Source organism: Chiloscyllium plagiosum, unplaced genomic scaffold, assembly GCF_037043375.1.
Source record: "Chiloscyllium plagiosum isolate Xiang-an unplaced genomic scaffold, Cpla_swu_hap1 HiC_scaffold_31, whole genome shotgun sequence".
NCBI classification, from domain to species: domain Eukaryota; kingdom Metazoa; phylum Chordata; class Chondrichthyes; order Orectolobiformes; family Hemiscylliidae; genus Chiloscyllium; species Chiloscyllium plagiosum.
The window spans coordinates 17,176,474-17,198,448 of NW_028270169.1; the positions used below are offsets into that span (position 1 = coordinate 17,176,474).

The 21,975-nt window shown below is 42.3% G+C and overlaps 1 protein-coding gene across 1 annotated transcript; it reads left to right on the forward strand.

Moving 5' to 3' along the window:
• The first annotated feature begins 1,712 nt into the window (after nt 1–1,712).
• Nucleotides 1,713–11,840, forward strand: LOC122563962 (uncharacterized). The gene is made up of 14 exons (XM_087977052.1): nt 1,713–1,917; nt 3,486–3,610; nt 4,360–4,474; nt 5,245–6,354; nt 6,886–7,098; nt 7,642–7,782; nt 8,044–8,231; nt 8,307–8,404; nt 8,990–9,117; nt 9,186–9,375; nt 9,972–10,119; nt 10,191–10,269; nt 10,356–10,481; nt 11,450–11,840. Exons 1-14 carry the CDS (start codon nt 1,713–1,715, stop codon nt 11,557–11,559), a joined length of 2,976 nt encoding a protein of 991 aa, XP_087833178.1. The 3' UTR covers nt 11,560–11,840.
• The last annotated feature ends 10,135 nt before the right edge of the window (nt 11,841–21,975 follow it).

The following is a 21,975-nucleotide window of genomic DNA, read 5'->3' on the forward strand; positions in this document are numbered from 1 at the left end:
CCGATAGGAAGGAGACAAGAATTGCACGCAATATTCCAACAGTGGCCTAACCAGTGACCTGTACAGCCACAACATGACCTCCCAACTCCTGTACTCAATACTCTGACCAATAAAGAAAAGCATACCAAACGCCTTCTTCACTATCCTATCTACCTGCAACTCCACTTTCAAGGAGCTATAAACCTGCACTCCAAGGTCTCTTTTTTCAGCAACACTCCATTGGACATTACCATTAAAAGTATATAAGTCCTGCTAAGATTTGCTTTCCCAAAATGCAGCAACTCACATTTATTTGAATTAAAGTCCATCTGCCACTTCTCGGCCCATTGGCCCATCTGATCAAGATCCTGTTGTAATCTGAGATAACCTTCTTCGCTGTCCACTACACCTCCAATTTTGGTGTCATCTGCAAACTTACTAACTGTACCTCTTATGTTTGCATCCAAATCATTTATATAAAAGACAAAAAGTAGTGGACCCAGCACCGATCCTTGTGGCACTCTACTGGTCACAGGCCTCCAGTCTGAAAAACAACCCTCCACCACCACCCTCTGTCTTCTACCTTTGAGCCAGTTCTGTATCCAAATCGCTAGTTCTCCCTGTATTCCGTGAGATCTAACCTTGCTAATCAGTCTCCCATGGGGAACCTTGTTGTGTCAATGGAGTTGCTGTTGACTATAGAAGGCAATCATCTTGGCAATTGCTGCACGCTGATATCCTTCCATTTCTACCACCCTGGCTTGGCAGGACAGGCACAATAATCATCTGAGGCAGAAGAAATGGGGAGAATTGGGCCACTTTTCTTAAATCAGTGGCAAACTCTTCAGGATCATTCCATAATGAAATCTGGATCCTTGAATTCTGTTTCAGGTCAATAAATAATCTCCAGGAAAGAGATTGGTCTATGTTTAGCTTTTAAAGGCTTCTAGGGGATTGGGGAGAAAGTGGGAATATAGCATTGGGAAAGAGGATCAGCCATCATCATTTCCAATGGCAAAGCAGGCTTGAAGGGCTGAATGGCCTCCTCATGATGCCACTTTCTATGGTTCCAAATTCCAGCTGTTATAATTCAAGGAAATCCTTCTGGATATGTGTTGTCCAAATGTGATGGAACTGATGGATTGAGAAGATCATGATTCGGGTAATTTGACAATAGATGCCAAAGCATGCAAGGCTAGGGGCCTTGGAAAATGGGACTAGTATAAAGCTAAATGCTTGTTTTTGTCAGTGCAGACTGGGTGAATCCAAGGGCCTGTTTCTGTGCTGTTTGAATCTGACTGAGGTGTCGGAGTCAGAAAACGAGGTTTCATTGACCGTGCAAAAGTAGGGGTTGTGGTTCTATCCACTAGCTGGAGATTTAATGCAAATTTCCAAAATAACAAAGAGAAGGGACTGGATTCAGTGGAACACTTTTTGACACCGACTTACCATCAATAAGCAGATCTTTATAGATATTTAGCTGCACTGTATAAGTTTGATAGGACACTAGTGGCATGGGATAAGCACCCCTCACCAAGTGTTCCTAAAGGATTTCCCAATTGATTAGTTAATCATTCAGTGCTCCTAAATCCCCACGAACAGCAATTGTGGTTGGCCTGCCATTTGATGGCGCCCAATGCAATTCGCTTGTAGTTGAGGCATCATTAATTGGGCTGAGGATTCTGCCTTGAAAAGGATTGGGGCGCTGCTGCTAGAGCTATCGCCAGTTCGAGATGGGGCTCTTTATCTTATTGCTGCTGCTGCTCTGGAGTCACCCTTTCAGGGTCAGGACTCTCGATTCTCCCCCGCCAGGCTCGGGCCATGGCTCAGTGCGATACTTTGACTACCCCGAGGAGATAACTTGTACGCCGTCCGGCGTTGTGGTGCGAATTCGTAATGACTCTTTCCAGGGAATGTTCATTCGACTGTCCATCGTGGGTAAGTCATTAACGCTCCGAGTAATGCGAAGTGTTTCGAACTTGTTGTAAATGCTTTCTCCCCTCTATGCATCTATCTCTACCCTCTTGTAAATAAAACTAAATGTACATTTGGTAACTTGTTTGTTCAATTGGAGTGCGGAGTTGAGTCGCCTTTCCTCCCCGGCGGTAATTTTAGGGTACCAAATAACTTAATTCATTATGGGTGCTTGTGGTCTCTATAGAGTATCTCTAATTGCTGCTTTAATGGGACCAGCGATAACTTTTAACAAAGCTTTTTAACTTGGAGATGCCTGTGTTGGATTAGGGTGTACAAAGTTAAAAATCGCACTAGTCCAACAGGCTTATTTGAAGCATGAGCTTTTTGGAGCGCTGCTTCAAGTGCTCTTTTTAAAAAAATTCTGGTTTTATTTTTGACTTTCTATATACTACACCGGCAAGCAATCGCCCTTCATGTTAGAGACGAACAGAAATAGCTGGAAAGGCTACACATTGCTAGCAGTACCTCTGGAGAGAAACTAGGGCTAACACTTAGGGTCCAATGACCCCTCCAGTAAAAGCTGTTTTGGTTTGTCATGTTAGAGTCCCCTGACTGAGGAACAAGACTTACATTGTCTAGTGTCAGAGCTCATGCATGTAGGCCCATGGCTCTTTTTAAAAAGCCAATATCTATGATCTTGAGGTGTCCTTAAACAATAGGGCCACTCTTCTTGTGGGTTGTAATAGCTGAGAAGCTTTGTCAGAGACACAACATAATGGAACTATCTTCCCTCTAGCTAAGAACCCTGAGGTGTCAGTCTTGGTAATCTTTAAATGGGCTTCAGTTATAATGAAAACACCCTCCTTTCTACTATGTAGAAGTTTCTACATTGGGATTTTCTGATCAATGAACTAGCTTATACAGCAACTGATAAGGCTAACTGATTCATGATACTAGTCAGGTAACTCCATATATTCCAATTATATTGGGGGAAGATTATTTAACTGGGCTTTAAACACTTTTCATGCATTGAGTGAAGGGGTTCTGGATCTCATTTTTTAAACTTTAAAATATCTGGCATTTAAAAAGCTGACCCTCTGCTTGTGTTATCTATTGTGGTTGAGTCAGTGCTCACTGCTGGGTTAATGTACCGATCTAACCTAATTGGGAGTATATCCTCTTGGATATCATTGAATAAGATCATGGCTGATCTGACTTACTCAGTGCCCTGCTTGCTCATGATCCATTCCCCACTTTGTTTTCAATATATAAAGTTGAAAGTGACCTTACTAGTGCAGCTAAAAATGCTGAACTTTGAATGTTAGTCACAGGATAACATTTTGAAGATCATTGGAATAGGTGCTAGCGCCCAAGGACAGAATTTGTCTCCACATTATGCTTTGTTAACTGAAGAAACCTTGCTTGGGTGGCCCTGCACACACTTTGATGTCCATGGAGTACTGAGCTGGATGGTGACTGTCTGGCTTGTGGCATGAGTCTTGCCATTCCTATCTGAATTAGGATGACTAATTATACTTTGTTTTAAAATTGCTATTGCACATGTCTGAAAATAATTCTTTCTTGAATAGATAACTATGGTATACCAAGAGACCTGCATTCACTGCCCAGCAGTTGTCCATATACCACTGTACCACAAGCAGATGGGTCCTTGCTTTTCACTACCCCATACAAGGGATGTTATGTTCACCTAATGGTAAGTACAGACTTCAAAGCAGTGGTAATATTTTAGTATTCTCTTTTGGATTGGAAATAGCCAAAAAACAACCATAGCAGCTGCATCTTATAGATTTGACCACAAATGTTGTGCTAGCAGCACAGGTCTGACAACTTCTTCTAGCCAAGGAAGTTTTTTTGGAAGTCTTTTGTGGAAAGATATTAAGGGTATTCTTTCAGTTGCAATTAACTCCTTTTGCCAATGGTGAAAGTGTAATCTGGTTGAGCTGCAGTCATGAGACCCAGTTGAAAGGGTATAATGGCAATCGGCAAGGTTTTTTGATTATACTCTGCATCTTGTCGAGCAGATAAGTTAATGGGTGAATTGACTCCTTTCCTGAGGAAGGTTAGCCTGGTAAATACAGTACCAAGATCAGATGGCAACTTTTGGTCTGGCCATTGATCAGTCATCTTTTACACTCCAGGAGTAAAGTATGGAGTGACAATTAGGTTTCTATCCACATGGGAAGTTTCCACTTGTGAATTAGATGAAATCTCCCCACTTTCAGTGGTGGACTTTGAACTGACTTGTCAAGGTGTAAATACCCCTCCCAATCATAATTGGGAGCCAAGGGTAGGCCATTACTAATAACTGAGTGGGAAGAGAATTTCCAGTGAGAATGGAAACCTCTATTCTATCCCATTAGAGAAATGGATGACTTGGTGATCTTCAAGACTCCTAACAGGCTTTGGTTTTCAGCTAATATCAAATGCTGTTCTTTCTTGTAGAACAACACAGTGAGCCTGGAGCTGAGGATTGATGGAATTGATGAATCCAAAAGAATTATAGTTATAGAACGCATTCCACTAAACTGTACCCTGCCATCATTGCCTTCTGTGACTGGTAGGTTTTAAGTAATGCTTTGTGTAGCCAAGGCTTTGCTTTCTGTACAAGCAAACGGTCCATTGCCTTGTGTAGTGGCTGATCCTGATGCTCTGAATCACTTGATCTGTCCACTCATGATCAGTTGTGTATGTCATATTAGCATTTAATTTGACTCTCCACCTGGCCTTACAAACTCAAAGCTGCATAATCTAAAGTCAGGACCTGGATGGGCTATTTAGTCTTAATTCTCATAACCTGTGTCACATGACACTACTACATAATTGCAGATTATTTAAATTTGACACTACAAACATCAAATTGTCAACTCCAGATTTTCTGGTGTAAATGTCCCTGGCCTGTTCAGTGCAGTCGCTTGAACCAAGGGCAGGCTAAAGGCTGCCAATTAGAAAATGGTGTAACTTCTCCTTTTCTTGCCTTCCTCACCTGAAACTGAACTTTAGGTTCAGTTAAACTATTTTTCCCAATTGGCCTTCAGTTGGAGTAAATATAAACTACTAGGGCCTTCATGTCCTGCAATACATTAACCACAAAATCTATAGGTAGAACTAAATACCTGCATGTAAACTTGGTCTTCAATTTGACAAGTGGCTAGTAAAAATAATAAATCTCCCTCTCTCCCCTCTGCAATGGAGTACTAATCTGATTGTGACATGTGCACCCTGAATCTCATGGAAACAAATAATATTAAAAGCTTTTAGACATGACTATCTCCTGTAACTCAAAGTAAATGGCCTGTTTAACTCCAACTGTTCTAACTTCCCCAACAGTGGGACCCACAAAAGGAACACTTCCCATCACCAAGGAACCAGAGGATACCACTACTGCAAGTACCCCTGTTGTAGATACTACTGCAGTGACCCCCATTACCAAGGAGCCTGCAAATGTGACCACTTCCATCACCACCAAGGAGCTAGTAGATGTTACTGCAGTGACCCATTCCACCACAAAACCTGTGGATACCACTGAGGAGCCTGCAAATGCAACTGTTCCCACTATGGAGCCAGTGGGTTCTACTGTTTTGACCCTTCCCACCAAGAAACCTGTGGATGCTACTGTCTCCATCACCACCAAGAAGCCAGTAGATGATGCTGCAGTGACCCATTCCATCACAGAACCTGTGAATGAAACTATTCCCATCACCAAGGAGCCAGTAGATGTTACTGCAGTGACCCTTTCCACCACAGTTTCTGTAGATACCACAAGGGAGCTTGTGAATGTAACTGTTCCCACCCTGGAGCCAGCAAGGTCTACTGTGGTGACCCTTCCCATCACCAAGGAACCTGTGGATACTACTTCAGCAACAATCCCTGTTGTAGAAACCACTGCAGTGACCCTTCCAATCACTAAAGAGCCAGTAGATGGTACTGCAGTGACCCCCACCAAGGAGCCTGTGAATGCAACAGTTTCCATCACCAAGGAGCCAGTGGGTTCTACTGTGACCCTTTCCATCACCAAGGAACCTGTGGATACTACTTCTGCAACCATCCCTGTGGTAGATATCACTGCAGTGACCCTTCCAATCACTAAGGTGCCAGTTGATGTTGTTGCAGTGACCCATTCCACCCCACAACCTGTAGATACCACTGAGGAGCCTGTGAATGCAACTGTTCCCACTACCAAGGAGCCAGTGGGGTCTACTGTGGTGACCCTTCCCACCACTAAGAAACCTGTGAATGCTACTGTCACCATCACCAAGAAGCCAGTAGATGGTACTGCAGTGAGCCCCACCAAGGAGCCTATAAATGCAACTGTTCTCATAACCAAGGAGCCAGTTGATGTTACTGCAGTGACCCTTTCTACCACAGAGCCTGTGGATACCCCTGAGGAGCCTGTGAATGTAACTGTTCCCACTACCAAGGAGCCAGTGGGGTCTACTGTGGTGACCCTTCCCATCACCAAGGAACCTGTGGATGCTACTTCTAACATTTCTGTAGATACCACTGCAGCAACCCTTTCCATCACTAAGGAACCAGTAGATGTTACTGTAGTGACCCCCACAACCAAGCAGCCAGTGACACTGACTGTGGTAACCCTTTCTCTCACTGAGGAACCAATGAATACCACTGCAGTAACTATTCCTGTTGTAGATGCTACTACAGTGACCCTCTCTGCCACCAAGAAGCCTGTGGATGTGACTTTAGTGACCCTTTCCACCAAGGAGCCTGTGGCTACCACTACAACTGTTACTGGCACAAAGGTACCAGTGAATAGAACTGTTGCAACTCCTCACACCACTGAGCCAGTAGATGCTACAACAGTGACCCTTTCCTCCACTAAGGAGCCAATAGATACTACTGCTGCAGCCATCCCTATTGTAGACACTACTGCAGTGACACTAATCACTGGAACCATGAATGTAACAGCACCCACCAAGGAGCCTATAGATTCCACTGCAGAAACGGCTCCCATTACCAAGGAGCCAGTGAATAGGACTACAGTGACCCCCTCTTCCAAGGAGCCTGTGGATACCACTGCAGCAACCCTTTTCACCAAGGAGCCTGTGAATGTAACTATTCCCATATCTAAGGAGCCAGTAGATGCTACTACCACAACTGCACTTGTGGGGCAGACAGCTGGCTTCACAACAGCCACAATCAGCATGGACCTGACTTCAAATGGAGGTATGATATGCAGATTAAGCTTACACAAACTAGCAATACTTTAGCTTTTAAAAGCTAGTATCACTCATGATAGATCTTGAAGGGGGCCTTGTGACCAAGGAAACACGATTGAAGTTAATGTTGGCCATCTAACAGGCATTCATATGCCTAATATGTAAAATCAGCCTAGTTTCCCCTAATCTAGGGAGTGTAGCTAGAGAAGCCAACTGAGCTTAGTCAGTTTGTCAACTCTAGACATGCACTGAGTTTTTGTTTAGCATAACATTCCAGCTAATTGTGTTCTTACACAAACTTTAGATCTTACAAACCAGAAGATCTATGTTCAAATCCAATTGTCCTGGGCATGTTCAAATAAGTATGAATGGATTGTTGGCAGTAAATCCAGATGGGATTTGAAAGTTGATCCTGGTCTTGAACTTTTAGCTTTGTCCAGTATACAAACCAGTGCCTGAAATAAGACTGATCAGAATTGAGTCCTAGGTATCTAGTTTAGGTTTAAAATTGCAGTTCACTGCTCGTGGCTAACTGAACTTCTGATTGCAGATAAAACCCACATTTGTGATGTTGATGCCAAGGACCGTGTGAACTGTGGAAATGCTTCAATTGGTGAAGAAGAATGCTATGCCAAAGGATGCTGCTATGATCTCCTCAGTGGGCAAATCCCTTGCTTTTATGGAAAAACTGGTTGGTTTTTAAATTTGGTATAAGTCTTTCTAATCTAGAATAATTCTAATTCTTGCTCAGATAACTGAGTCCTAGCTTTTGAAATCAACACTTTTCTTTTCTCAAAATTGTCTGTGGGCAGCTAAGACTGATCTTATGCAAAAGCTGGTGCTTGATTAGCCTCTGTACTTGGAATTGAGAATTTTCTTGAACACTAATGCAATAGTAAACCTGTTGTGCTGCACTTAATTGCTGAATACTAAATACCTTTTTTTTCCCCAGCTTACATTGACTGTACAACCAATGGGCTATTCACCATCGTGGTTCCCAGAATTGCTACAGTACCCCCACTCAATCTTGACTCTGTCTCACTGCTAAATAATACAAGTCCACAGTGTGGTCCTATAACCAGGACAACAGAGTTTGTTCTCTTCAGATTTCCTCTTGACTCATGTGGGACTACACAAATAGTAAGTTGTTTCCTCCTCTAGGGTGGTGAGGGAAGAAATAAGGATTGGATCCTTACCTTTTTTCTCTCTACATAGGTTGATGGACTCTACATCACTTACAGTGTAGATGTAATGGCCAAAAGGAAAATCCAAACTGGACCTCGTGGCTCTATAACCAGGGAGAGTACTTTCAAGTAAGCTCTTGATACTGAACATCTAACTGTAGCAAATTCTACTAAGTAGATTAAAAATTCTGCTCTAGTTTGGTTGATTATTCTTGTTGCCACTAGAATCAGCCATGCAGTATCTATTGATGAAATAGCTTGCTTCTGTCATAAGCTATATAGTCACTTCAAACCTAAACCATGTCATCTTTCAAAGGAAATTACTGTTAGCAACTGACCCTAAAACTCATCTCCCATGATCTGAATGCTACCTGTATGTGCATTAGTACATGTAACCATTCTTCAGGCTGGTGCCACAAATTAAGTTCCTGTCCTCAACAACAGACTTGACTAAATTTCTTGCTCCTGACTACTTAAACTATCAAACAAATTCCCAAAGTACTTTCTCATACACTCCTCTAAGGAGCTTGAGTGAAAACAGTGAAATTGGAAGAACCAGCACTGTTAAAGCATCTTGCCTCCACTGCCCCAACCCAATGTAATAATCCCATATGCACCTTGTGAATAGAATGCCTTTGATTTGTCTTTCTCAGACTGTGTAGCATTAATATCTTTGCCTTAATCCTAATGAACAACTGAATACTGTTTTCCTAGGTTACATGTGAAATGTCACTTCACTGGCAAGAAAGACATCCCTTTGACACTAGTAGTGAATACTGCTTCACTCCCACCTTTTGTATTGAGGGAAGGTGTCCTCCAAATGGAAATGAGGATTGCAAAAGGTGAGTCTAACACATCTGAAGAACTGTATAAACTTTGCATTGTATTCACTCACTACCTCTCTCTGCAGAGAAGTCCTACAGTACCTGGTTTGCTGATGAAGACTACCCTCTAGTGAGATTTCTCAAAGAGCCAGTGTATATAGAAGTGCGTCTTCTCCACCGAACTGATCCCAATATTGAACTAGTGCTGAATGACTGCTGGGCCACACAAACACTTGACCCTCATCGTGCTCCAAGATGGAGCATTCTTCTGCATGGGCAAGTATTTCCATTTAAGAACTAGCAGATGAGTGAGCACTGGTCAACTTCAGCTAGGAAGTCCCACTAGAATTTTTATGCTAGTTTGTGATGCAAAAGCATTCTATTAAGTGCTCATACTTAAACCTCCCTTTCCTATTCATGTCAACTTACTACCCTTGGTGAAGGCATCTTTAATGTTCACCTTTTGGTTCTCAATGCACAACTTGAAACTGTCCCTGCATTCTAATTACCTGTTAACACCATTTTAGCTACCTGACTAAATCTCAATGGAAAGCTTGAATGCATCTTGCCAAAAATGCACTTAGATCATCAGTAGTCTCCAAGCCATGTCTTTGGGCCACAAGGGTTTTTGAATTAACAATATTATCAACACTAACATCATCACCAGAGAACTTCATGACCGATGCATATTACTGCTTTTTTCAGGCTAGTTAAGGAATTACAAATAAAAACCCTGTGCTTCACTACCCAAATTTCCATCCCACCCACTTGATACACAAACTGTCAAATGTTTGTATTTAACTTGTGAAACATCCCTTGCTGTTCAATCTGTGCCTTCACCCTCTAATGAAGCACTTGTACTCTTTCTGTAGGTGCCCATACTACAGAGACAACTACTTGACCCAGTTGCATGCAGTAGAGGCGGCTTCCGATGTGCCATTTCCAACTCATCACAAACGGTTTGAAGTGAAGACCTTTGCATTCTGGAATCGGCAGAGTCGGACAGCACTGAGTGGAGAGGTTAGACTTTTTTCACTTTACTGAATGTCTCTTGCTGGGTCCTTGTGCTTAACTATTCTCCTCTCCTATAGGTCTACTTTCATTGTAGTGCAACTGTGTGCCTTCTACCTGACATGCAAGAGTGTGCCACAACCTGTGGTGCTGGAAGAAGTAAGAAACTTTCTCCTAAGAATGGAAACTCTTTATTTCAGCTAGCTTCATGCCACCAACTTTCTTTTCTTTTTTTTTCCCCCCAGGGATAGCCAGACATTCAGATGTTAACATCTCAGCTGAAGCATCCTACCATGGATTAGTGACACTGAAGAGACCCATAGTTTTCACTCTTGCTGAAGGAAAAACTGCAGACCTATCTCAGGCAAATGGTATGAAGTGATTGCATGCCAATCTCAGTCAAACATAACAATGCATAGCTAGCAAGTAAATAGAGTAAGCAATTTTTACCTTAAACTAGTAATCAAGTCCATAATTGTCAAAGCTCTAGTGCTAACTGTTCCAGCTAGTTTTGGAAGTATCAGTTACTATTTGCATTACTACCCTACTGTCAATCACCACTACAATATTGCCATTCTTGATCAGCAATGCTTTCTCAGTCTTAAAGGAGTTCTTATTTCTCCCCAAGACTGAAGAATTTCCATCATGTAGATGGACAGCTATTACTTGTCACCAAGATTTAAACCACTGAAGGTGGTGCTGGAGGCATCAAGAGTTGGTTTATGCTTTCCATAAGCATAAGGGTACACTGTACCCAAGGATTTCTGGAAGTACACCAATAGGGAGAAAGCAGGAAGAACACTTACTGAGGATGGGGTCCAAATAAGTACCACTTCAAAAGGTGGGGGTTTCTTAATTGAGAATTCTCAACTTTCTCAGCAGGAATTCTATTAATCTAGGATTAATAGGTCTGTTTGAAATGAGGATACCACAGCCACAATTTCTAAAGAATATTGGACCCAATGGCAGCCTCTTGCTCCCCTTGAAGTTTTAGGCTCAGCAGTCTAGCTCAACACTAGTAAATGAGCTTTGACTTCAAACTGAATCACCACTGGTGAGCTATAGGATACATTGACTCCTGCCAAGCTAACATGTCCATGTATCCAGAGCTTAAGCTAATGCATTCAGTTTTTAAATTAATCCAGTGATCATTGACTCGAGTTGTAAACTAGTTTCATGTTGGCTGTCCCTTCAATTCTGAAGTTTAAACAGTGGTGAGGCATGGGTCAATGGAGTAAAGTCTTTTGGGTGCTGTTCTATCTATTGAGGAAGGTAAACGGTCTGTCCAACAATCATGGAAGTGACAGAATCCATCTCATTAACCTCCCCTCTCTTACAGTGAATACTACAGATGGTGTTCTCCTTGCAGCAGCTGTAACATCACTGGTGTTGGCCTTGATCTGTGGACTAGTACTCTGTTGGAATTGCAAACAAATGCCCATGTCTTGAGCTTGTGACTGTTTAAGTAGCACTTTGACAAGTGTGTGCAAGGTTTACATGTCATAAACCCCAAGTCTTGTATGACCTGGATCACCTTTCAGTGGGGACTGCAATATTTAAATGAACCTAATGGGGCTTGGTGACTTCTGTCTCTTGTGCATGGACTTGACTCTTAGCAATACCCTTGGCAATAGCATTGAACTGTTTAATCACTATCACTTGCCATTCCTAAGATTTGCTAAGAGCAATCTTTAGTCTCTGACTCAAAGCTAGACTGTAAATGTGGTATGTAACTTCTTGCCCTGTTTGTTTAAACAATCATGTCTCCTTGTAAGAATGGGGTTTATAACTGACTTTTTTGAATGAAGCTAAACTGTGCTAATAAACTATTGACAACTGAATCTTTCTGGTTTGTGGTTAATTCAAGAATTGTAAATCTGCCTCACCCTATAACTAGTGAGTAATTGAATTTTGAAATCCTGAAGTTTTGTTTCTAGCATAATTATGAAACACATGCAATTAAGTTTGCACTGACCTAATTAAATGTACTCCATTTGTCATAAACCTTCCAACTTCCTAATCAAATCAGGAGATGGCCCAATATTTTAAATGGCAGAAGGCAACAAATGCCAGTTCTGAAGTGCCTAACTCCTCTGACAGTCTATTAGTGAAACCAGGTGTTCAAGTCTCCTCCATCAGACTGCTCCTGTATGTATCTCGCACATCTAGCAAATTGGAGTACTACAGATTCTGAATCTTTTTTTCCTTGAAGCTCAGCTGGTGGGGGTAGTACTTCTGAAAAGAAACAAGAGTTCATTGAATCCTGTGACCCTTCAAGCTAGCTAGGAAAATCCCCATTTAGAGGGGAAGAGAAACAGTTCTCCAGATCATGGAGAACTTTCTCCATGACTAGCTGTTAATGGAGGTCTTGTTACCAATAGGTGAGACTACTTAGTATGGGGTAGGGACTAGGGTGAGTTCAGGCTGAGATTCTGCTCTTCCAGCTTATATTGAGCTTTGTTAGAGCACTGCAGCAAGCCTGAGCCAAATGTTGGCCAGGAAATAGCATGGTGTGCTAAAGTCACAGGTAACGAAGCTTTTTTCAGGCAGAGCACTGTTCTGCCAAGCAGCCTCTACTACCTTTAGTGCAGAGGTACTACCTTTAGTGCAGAGGTACTACCTTTAGTGCAGAGGAGATCACAATTTGTGAGCAGCAAATTCCATAGACTAGATTTGTGGGAGGTGCATAGTGTTGCTTCACTTGGAAGATGTTTTGGGCACTAAAGGTATAATATCGACTCATTCATCCTAAGTCATGGGGTGGGAATAGTGGGAGTAAGGAAGGGTGCACTCCCTCCCTGGAGGGCATGATCCCTGTGGAATGCTGATTGGCATAATGTCTGGACATTGCACATACAGTACTTACTGCTCTGTGAATGCTGGTGGAATGGTAGGTAGTTCAGCTCAAATCTTGAGCTTTGCCCCAACAATGCTGGGGGATCCTTGGTTGAGGAAGTCTGATATTTCAAACTCTATTGAAGCTGGCCTTATTGGATACATGTGCAATAACAGGAACCAGGAGAAATGATGGGTTTTTTCCTTTACAGGGAGCACAGCAAAGTTGAATAGTCCAGGTAACAGTTGGCACTTAGTGGATATTATTGACCACTATCACCAGAAAGTGAAATATTCCAAGGAAAGGAGTGAGGTCAGATTAGAAGTTGGAAGCTACATTGAAGTATTTTCTGGTGTTGGGTTGGGGGAAGCAGCACCTACACAACACAATATTGGAGAAAGTTGTTGGACTAGAACAACAAAGGGTCAATGTACCCCACAAAGATATAACTGGTGTCTGTACCTCTAGTATCATCCTATTGGGTGAGCAGTCTGTCAAAACTCTGAAGGCACTAAACCAACCACTCAGATGAAATCATGGTCTGACTGCTACACTCAGTCCTAAGGTGAGCTTTAATGTTTCATGCTGATGTGGGAAGCAGGAAGGTGATTAGATTTACTCCCATTCCCTTCATGGAGGCCATATGAAGCCACTAAACCTTCCCCTTAAGATTGCATCCCCACTTGGAGTGAAATATGGCAGGGCTCAGCCTAGTTGTAAGGCTGGTCACAAACACTGCTTCCTTCCAATGAACATGTCTGAACTGTTCCCCATTTGTATAATGAACATAGGAGACAGTGTTCTGAACTTCATGGTATTTGTCAATAGCTCAAACCTTTCACTGAGGAACAAATCCTGTTATGCTCAGACTTTGGCTTCTGTATAAATGTAGAATGCTTTCATCAACTCTTGGTATTAACTGCATTATTCTACAAGCTTGCTTTCACCTCTACTGCATTCTAATTTCAGAATGAAGAGTATGCTTGGCTAGCCTGCTGAATTTTTGCTGTTTCTACACGTGAATTGAGCTCTGCAGTGGTTAAATCAGTTGCAACATCCTACTATCTAATGTTTGTAGTTGTAACTTTCTATGTTTACTCTACTGTAATGTAACTAATTTTCAGGCTTTTAAAACTCCAGATCACCTTTTTTCTATCACCTTCTCCTGTGCTGTGACCACTGACTGCCTCTTGTCTTTCTTTTCTCCTCCCCCCCCCCCCCCCTCATGGAAGGATCTATTGATGGGGACTATTGCATCATGGGGCAAAAACAAAATTTCATAAAACAATGTACAGCTGTCTACAACAACCTACCCTTTCCCCTTATTCAATTCTCCTGTACAGAATTTAAAAGGTTGCCTTAAGACAACTTGAGTGCTCTTCAGGCACATTCATGGGTCAGTTACATTAGTGACATGACTATCATTGGTTCTAATGTAGGAAACATGGCAGCTAGATTATGTGCAGCAAGCTCCCATTAACAAAACATTTAGAGCCTCAGCCTAAATTCTCCCTTTTGAAAGGTGACACTTCTGATAGTGCAGCACTAACTCAGCACTGTACAGGAATGAAACTGGAACCAAAATCAATGCAAGAGTCACTGACCCTCTCAACTGAGCCTTAGATTTCAGTGCCAGAACAAAATATTGTTATCCTGATCGGTACTTCATCTGGAAATTTTTTTTTGAAACTGGCTCAAGATAGTCATAGGGATGTACAGCACAGCAACAGACCCTTTGGTGGTTCTTGGCTGACCTGATATCCTAAACTAATCTAGCCCCATTTGCCAGCACTTGGCCCATATCCCTCTAAACCCTTCCTATTGATATACCCATCTAGATGCCTTTTAAATGCTGTAATTGTACTAACCACCACCTCTGGCAGCTCATTCCATACACGCACCACCTTCTGCATGGAAAAAGTTGCCCTTAGGTCCTTTTTACAGAGGAACATCTATTATTCAGCATTCAATTAACCAAATTTCAAATGATCCGATCAAGGTCCTGATGTGTGTGGTGACCTGTGGTGTCTGGCATCACTTAATTGAATTAAATATTCCCTGATGTTGTCCTTTGGTTAATCAAGGTTCCTCTGTATATCTTTCCCTCTCACCCTAAACCTATGCTCTCTAGTTATGGACTCCCCCAGGGAAAATACCTTGTCTGTTTATTCTATCCATACTCCTTGTGATTTTATAAACTCTAAGGTCACTGCTCAGTTGCTGATGCTCCAAGGAAAACAGTCCCAGCCTATTCAATCTCTCCCTATAGCTCAAATCTTCCAACCCTGGTAACATCCTTGTAAATCTTTTCTGAACCCTTTTCATATTTCACAACATCCTTCCAATAGGTAGGACACCAGAATGGCATGCAATATTCCAACAGTGGCCTAACCAATGTCCTGTATAACTGCTTAATGACCAGACTCCTATTCTCAATACTCTGACCAATAAAGGAAAACATACCAAACACCACCTTCACTATCTTATCTACCTGCGACTCTATTTTCAGGAACTATGAACCTGCACACCAAGAGGTCTCTTTGTTCAGCAACGCTCACTAGGACCTTGCCATTAAGTGTATAAGACCTGCTCTGATTTAACTTTCCAAAATGCAGCACCTTGCATTTATCTAAATTAAACTAAATCTGCCACTCCTCAGCCCATTGCCCCATCTGATCAAGATCTGGTCATGCTCGGAGGTAGCCTTCTTTGCTGTCCACTACACCTCCAATTTTGGTGTCCTGTGCAAACTTACTAACTATACCTCTTACATTCATATCCAAATTATTTATATAAATGATGAAAAGTAATGGATCCAGCACTGATCCTTGTGGCACTCCACTGGTCACAAGCCTCTAGTCTGAAAAGCAATCCTCCCCCACCATCTTGTGTCTACCTTTGAGCCAGTTCTGTATCCAAATGGCTAGTTCTCCCTGTAGTCCATGAGATCTAACCTTGCTAACCAGTCTCCCATGAGGAACCTTGTCGAACACCTTACTGAAGTCCATATAGATCACGTCCACCACTCTGCCTTCATCACACCTCTTTGTTATTTCTTCAAAAAAACTCAAGTTTATAAGACGTGATTTCCCACATACAAAATCATGCTGACTATCCTTAATCAGTCCTTACCTTTCCAAATATATGTACATCCTGTCCCTCAGGATTCCCTCCAACAACTTGCCCACCATTAATGTCAGACCCACTGTTCTATAGTTCCTGGCTTGTCCTTAGCACCTTTCTTAAATAGTGGCACCACATTAGCCAACCTCCAATCTTCCAGCACCTCACCTGTGACTATCAATGATACAACTATGTCAGTTTGGGGCCCAACAATTACTTTCCTAGCTTCCTACAGAGTTCTGGGGTAAACTGGATCAGGCCCTGGGGTTTTGTCCACATTTATGTGTGTTTCAAGACATCCAGCACCATCACCTCGGTAATGTGGACATTTTTCAAGATGCCACCATCTATTTCCCTACATTCTATATCTTCCGTGTCCTTCTCCACAGTAAACAATGATGAAATATACTCGTTTAGTATCTCCCACATCTCCTGTGGCTCCATACAAAGGCCACCTTGCTGATCTTTCAGGGCCTTCCTAACCTGCAATCTTCTTCCTGACCTCTCCGCCCCCACCCCACTCCGGCCTATCACCCTTACCTTGACCTCCCTCCACCTATCGCAATTCCAACGCCCCTCCCCCAAGTCCCTCCTCCCTATCTTTTATCTTAGCCTGCTGGACACACTTTCCTCATTCCTGAAGAAGGGCTTATGCCTGAAACGTCGATTCTCCTGTTTCCTGGATGCTGCCTGACCTGCTGCGCTTTTCCAGCAACACATTTTCAGCTCTGATCTTTCAGGGGCCCTACTCTCTCCTTAGTTACCCTTTTTATAAAAACCCTTTGGATTCTCCTTAAACCTATTTGCCAAAGCTATTTCATGTCCCCTTTTTGCGCTCCTAATTTCTCTCAAGTATACTTCTACTGCCTTTATACCTTTTTCAGGATTTACTCTATCTCTCCTGTCTGTACCTGACATGCTTCCTTTTTCTAAACCAAAACCTCAATTTTTCTAGTTATCCAGCATCCCCTACACCTACCAGCCTTTCCTTTCACCCTATACTGTCTCTGGAATCTCATTGTCTCAGTTCTAAAGGCTTCCCATTTTCCTGTCGTCCCTTTACTTGTGAACATCTGCACCCAATCAGCTTTTGAAAGTTCTTGCCTAATACTGTCAAAATCAACCTTCCTTCAATTTAGAACTTCAACTTTTAGAACCGGTCTATCCTTTTCCATCACTATTTTAAAGCTGTTAGAATTATGGTTGCTAGCCCCAAAGTGCTCCCTGACTGACATCTCAGTCACCTGCCCTGCCTTATTTCCCAAGAGTAGGCCAAGTTTTGCACCTTCTCTAGTAGGTACATCCACGTGGTCTGGACACTGTTTGTTATTTGCTCGATCTCACATCAGGAAGCTCTTCATCCACTAGAGATTTCTTAAAGTTAGAAGAATGTTCCTTTTTTTCCCCCAATTTTCTTTACCTCCAGAACGTTGTAAATAGTGAGCATTAGTGATCCAAGTCATTAAATCAAGATGATCACAGCTCAGGAACCTGCCTTGTTTAACTAAATCAAAGTTCAGTAGTGCTTTAAGACAAAAAGCTTGAACTCTTTTGACTCTCAACTGAAAGCCAATTTTGGAAAGCAATAACAATTTGTAATGACAAGAGGATGCTGACTGGTGGATGACAGTAAATACAATGGCAGGTGTTGTTAATCCTAAATTATCAAATCCAATCCAGGGCCCTAGCTTCTCTCTATCTCTCTCTTACCTTTGGTCTGCATAGCCTTTTAATAAACTTTTTATGTAAATTAGTCAATTGGAAAAAAAGCCAGCTATTTACTGGTGCTGTTTGATAGATGAAAAATACAATGGGTGATTTGGTGATGGTAAAATGTTCAGTTGTACACAAGAACTGGATTTAAAAAGAAACACATTCATTTCAGGTAGTTGCCTTATCAGTGCATTTTACTGAGGAATACAGAACGGCTTGCCTTTCTCCATTGCACCTTTTCCAATGAGGAGAGGGTTGTGTCAGCATATCCTATTTTGCCTCCAAAGAGCAAGGTCCACAATGAGAGTGCTTCTCACCCACACACATAAATCTGAGCCCAACTCATCTAAAACTCAGCAAGAAACTGGTGGTCTCATGCTGTTACTTTGCAGCAAATGCTCAAATGGTATTCGGCACCCAACGGGGTGTTGCTATCAAAACAAGAGAATGTTCTACCGATTAAGTCACATATTTTGCCTGTCTAGGCACATGGGATCCACAGTAAGGTGGTTACAAAATTGGCTTGGTCAAAGAAGGCAGAGGGTTGTTGTGAAGGGGTGTTTTCTGACTGGAGGTCTGTGACCAGTGGTTTTCCAACAGGATCAGTGTTGTAATATATATAAATGATTTGGATGCAAATATAGGTGGTCTGATTAGTAAATTTGCAGACGACACACAAATCAGAGTTGTGGAGAGTGAGAAAAGTTGTATAAGTATGCAGCAGGATACAGACCATTTGAAAAGTTAGGCAGAGAAATGGCAGATTGCGTTTAATCTTGACAAGTGTAAGCTGATGCATTTTAGAAGGTCAGATCAAGGGGACGGTACACAGGAAATGGAAAAAATCTGAGGAGCGCTGATGAGGTGCAAGATCATAGCTTCCAGAAGTTGACAACACACATGGATAAGGTGGTGAAGAAGGCAATGTGCAAGGCATGTCCTTACACAGAGGGTAGTTGCGTGCCTGGAATGTGCTACCAGGGGAAGTGATAGATGCAAATATGATAGCAACATTTAAGATGCATTTAGACAAATAAGCAGGGAATAGAGGTACACCAATCCTGTGGAGATAGCTGGGATTAGTTTGGAATGACATCATGGTTGGTGTAGACATGGTGGGCCAAAGGGCCTGTTGCTGTGCTGTACTGTTCTACGTTCACATAAGAATAATGTGGATTTAGTTTCTGTGCTTGGATAATGCCAGATCCATAGACCATATGTCCCAGTGGCTAGCATATAGTATTGTGCGACATGCCAATTTGAATAGGTGAAAGTGAGTACTGCAGATGTTGGAGATTAGAGTCAAGAGTGTGGTGCTGGAAAAGCACAGTAGGTCAGGCAGCATCTGAGGAGAAGGAAAATCGATGTTTCAGGCAAAAGCCCTTCATCAGGAATGAGGCTGGGTGCCTCAGGGGTGAAGAGATAAATGGGAGAGAGTTGGGGCTGGGGGCGTTCAATAGGTCGATGGAGGTGGCGGTAAAGGTGATAGATCGGAGGGGAGGGTGGTGCAGATAGGTGGGAAGGCAGATTGACAGATGGGACAGGTCATGAGGACGGTGCTGAGCTGCAAGGTTGGAACTGGGGTAAGGTGGTGGAAGGGGAAATGAGGAAACTGGTGAAATCCACCGATGCCATGGGGTTGGAGGATACCGAGGAGGAAGATGAGGCTTTCTTCCTCCAGGTGTCCAGATCCCTTTGACTGTCTGTAATGAGCAGTGCACCAATTATGCTCAACCAGGCTGTATTTGCAAAGCTCTGACCATAATGTCCACCATTAAACATGATTCTACCATTGGACAACATTAACTAAATAATCCTGACCATGCTAGGAATTGCACTGGAAATCAGTTTATATGTTTAAGCTATCATCTATAAAAAGTGATCAAACTTATTCAAAGACTTGTTTTTGGGGCCGTACATCAGAAAATCAAGTAACTCCTAGTCCAACACTGGCATTAAGTTTCAATGTTTAAATGCAATTTTTTATTTTAATGGCTTCTAGCAATATTTTTCCATTAAAGGTGCTATATAAAGCCAAGCATTTTTTTTGTGTGTTGCTATGAACCAGAAGATCATTAACTTACGGCCCTTCCAGTCTTTCAGCACATAATATCGGCCAATGCAATACTGGGGGGATGCTGCAGTGTCAGGGGTGCTGCTGTTTTGAATGAGGTGTTATACACCGATGGCTCTTAATCTTTGAGGGAATGTAAAAGATTTCACATCATGGTTCAAAACAGATGTTTATCACTCACAACTGTATTTCAACACATTAGCTCATCATTTATTCCTTGGAAGATCCCATGTTAGTATTTGCTCACTTTAGAGAAACTAACTTCTCTTTTCCTTAGCTTCCATCCTTCTAGCTTTGCTCCCGCAGATGAGTTACTCGTATGGAAACTCACGCCCTAGCGTATTCTTCTTTCCCAGGCACTATACTCAATTCATACATAAGACATCCTTTGAATTGCTCTAGCTGCCCTTTAGGGATGATCATCCATGAACCAAAACGGGGTAGCTGACAATCTAAAGCAACGTCTCTTTGACTTTTCCCACTGTGACCCCCCATTTTGAGACTTGGAAATTGTCGCATCCCCCTCACTGAGTACTGTGTGAGAGTAAGGGCTATGTTAGACTGGGAGCATGGTGGTTGTAACTTGGTTTGAGCACCGTGGGACACTCATGGTTTAAATTTTTGGCTCCTGATCGCCACTTTGGGAAGTGCTGACCTAAAGCAAGTAGTGGTAGGCAGTACAGAAAACAAAACACTGAAACGGTTTCTTCTTGACATCACTTTATTTAAAGATTTGAGTGTTGTATCTTTTTCAAGGTACTTTGATAGAATTGCCATTCCGGAGAAGCAGGATTGTTAGCTACAGTCCATAATATAAAAGGCAATAGTGGTGTGTGGAAACCACCACACTGACCACCAAAGGGAGTGCGTGCAGTTAGCAATGGAAGTACCCATCAGGATTGTTACAGACACAAAATACTGAAGAGTCCAACTTGGAACGGAAACATTAAACACTCGAAACGCACACTGCACCTAAAAGCTAAAGGACCCAGCTGATGTTTCAACAGGGAACCCTCATCAGAACTGGCCAAGTAACAGAGTTATCTCTACAGACATGGAAGGAGGCCCTTTGGGTCACCATTTTGCTTTCAGAGCTTTGAAAGAGCTTTCCAAGAAATATCTTATTCCATTGCCCTCCCCTTTGTCTCTTCCTCCTCCTTTTCAAGCACTTTATCTATCTCCCTTTGGGGTTGAACGAAAGCAAAAGCCCAACATGATACAGGGTTCAGTTTTGACTTCACAACTGGAAGGTGTAATGAGATTTGAAAATCTGATTTAAGAGGTGGGTCATCTCAGTTAAGGAGAAAGCTTTAGCAAGAATTGGATTAGAATATGGCAGTGTACTGTTGATCACACTGTACTAGCTGGGTAAGAGTCAGGTGATCAAACCCTATCATGGAAAGTAAGGATTTGAATATAGTAAGCTGTGGTAAGTATTGGACTGCCGAAAACAGCTTGCATTGCTCATGGGTCTCAAATCCACTTGACCGTTAATTGAAAAGATAAATTCATTCTTTGGATATGGATGTTGAAGTGAGGCTGCTGTATGTTCCCAATCCTTAGCTGCCCTTGAGAAAGTGAATGGGCCATCCCCCTGAACTGTTGGGGAAGGTGTTCCCTCACAATGTTTAAATAGGAAAGAAGGGTCAACACAATCATTATCTCAAGATAACCACAACTGGGCAATAACTGGGTCTTGCCAAAAACGTCCAACCTTTGAGGAAACTGAAAGGGATGAGTCAGACACAGCTCCAAAATGGAAGGAAAGCTGCCAGTTCTCATGAAGGGTCTCCTGTGAAAGGCTCAGCTACTTTCTCTTCCATATTTCATACTTTGAAAGCTAACAATTTTGACATAAAATGACCTGTTCCTCTCACTTCTGCTGGGTACGCATTTCTGACACTCCTGATCCAGGACATAAGACACAAGCTGGCAGCTTAATAGTTGAACTAACCTTTCACCATTACCAGAATGGGAATGGTTATAAATATATTTTAACCAATCTGTTTGGACTCGTTACAACACTCCTCCAGGGTAGGTGAAACTTGAACCTGGACTTTCTGGCCCAGAGATAGAAATACTTTGACTACACCACAAGATCCTTGGAAATGGTTATGTC

Coding starts and splice junctions, on each gene's coding strand:
- LOC122563962 (XM_087977052.1), top strand. CDS start 1,713: ATGGGGCTCTTTATCTTATTGCTGCTGCTGCTCTGGAGTCACCCTTTC. Junction 3,611..4,359: donor GATGTTATGTTCACCTAATG/GTAAGTACAGAC, acceptor TCTTTCTTGTAG/AACAACACAGTGAGCCTGGA. Junction 10,482..11,449: donor AGACCTATCTCAGGCAAATG/GTATGAAGTGAT, acceptor CCTCTCTTACAG/TGAATACTACAGATGGTGTT.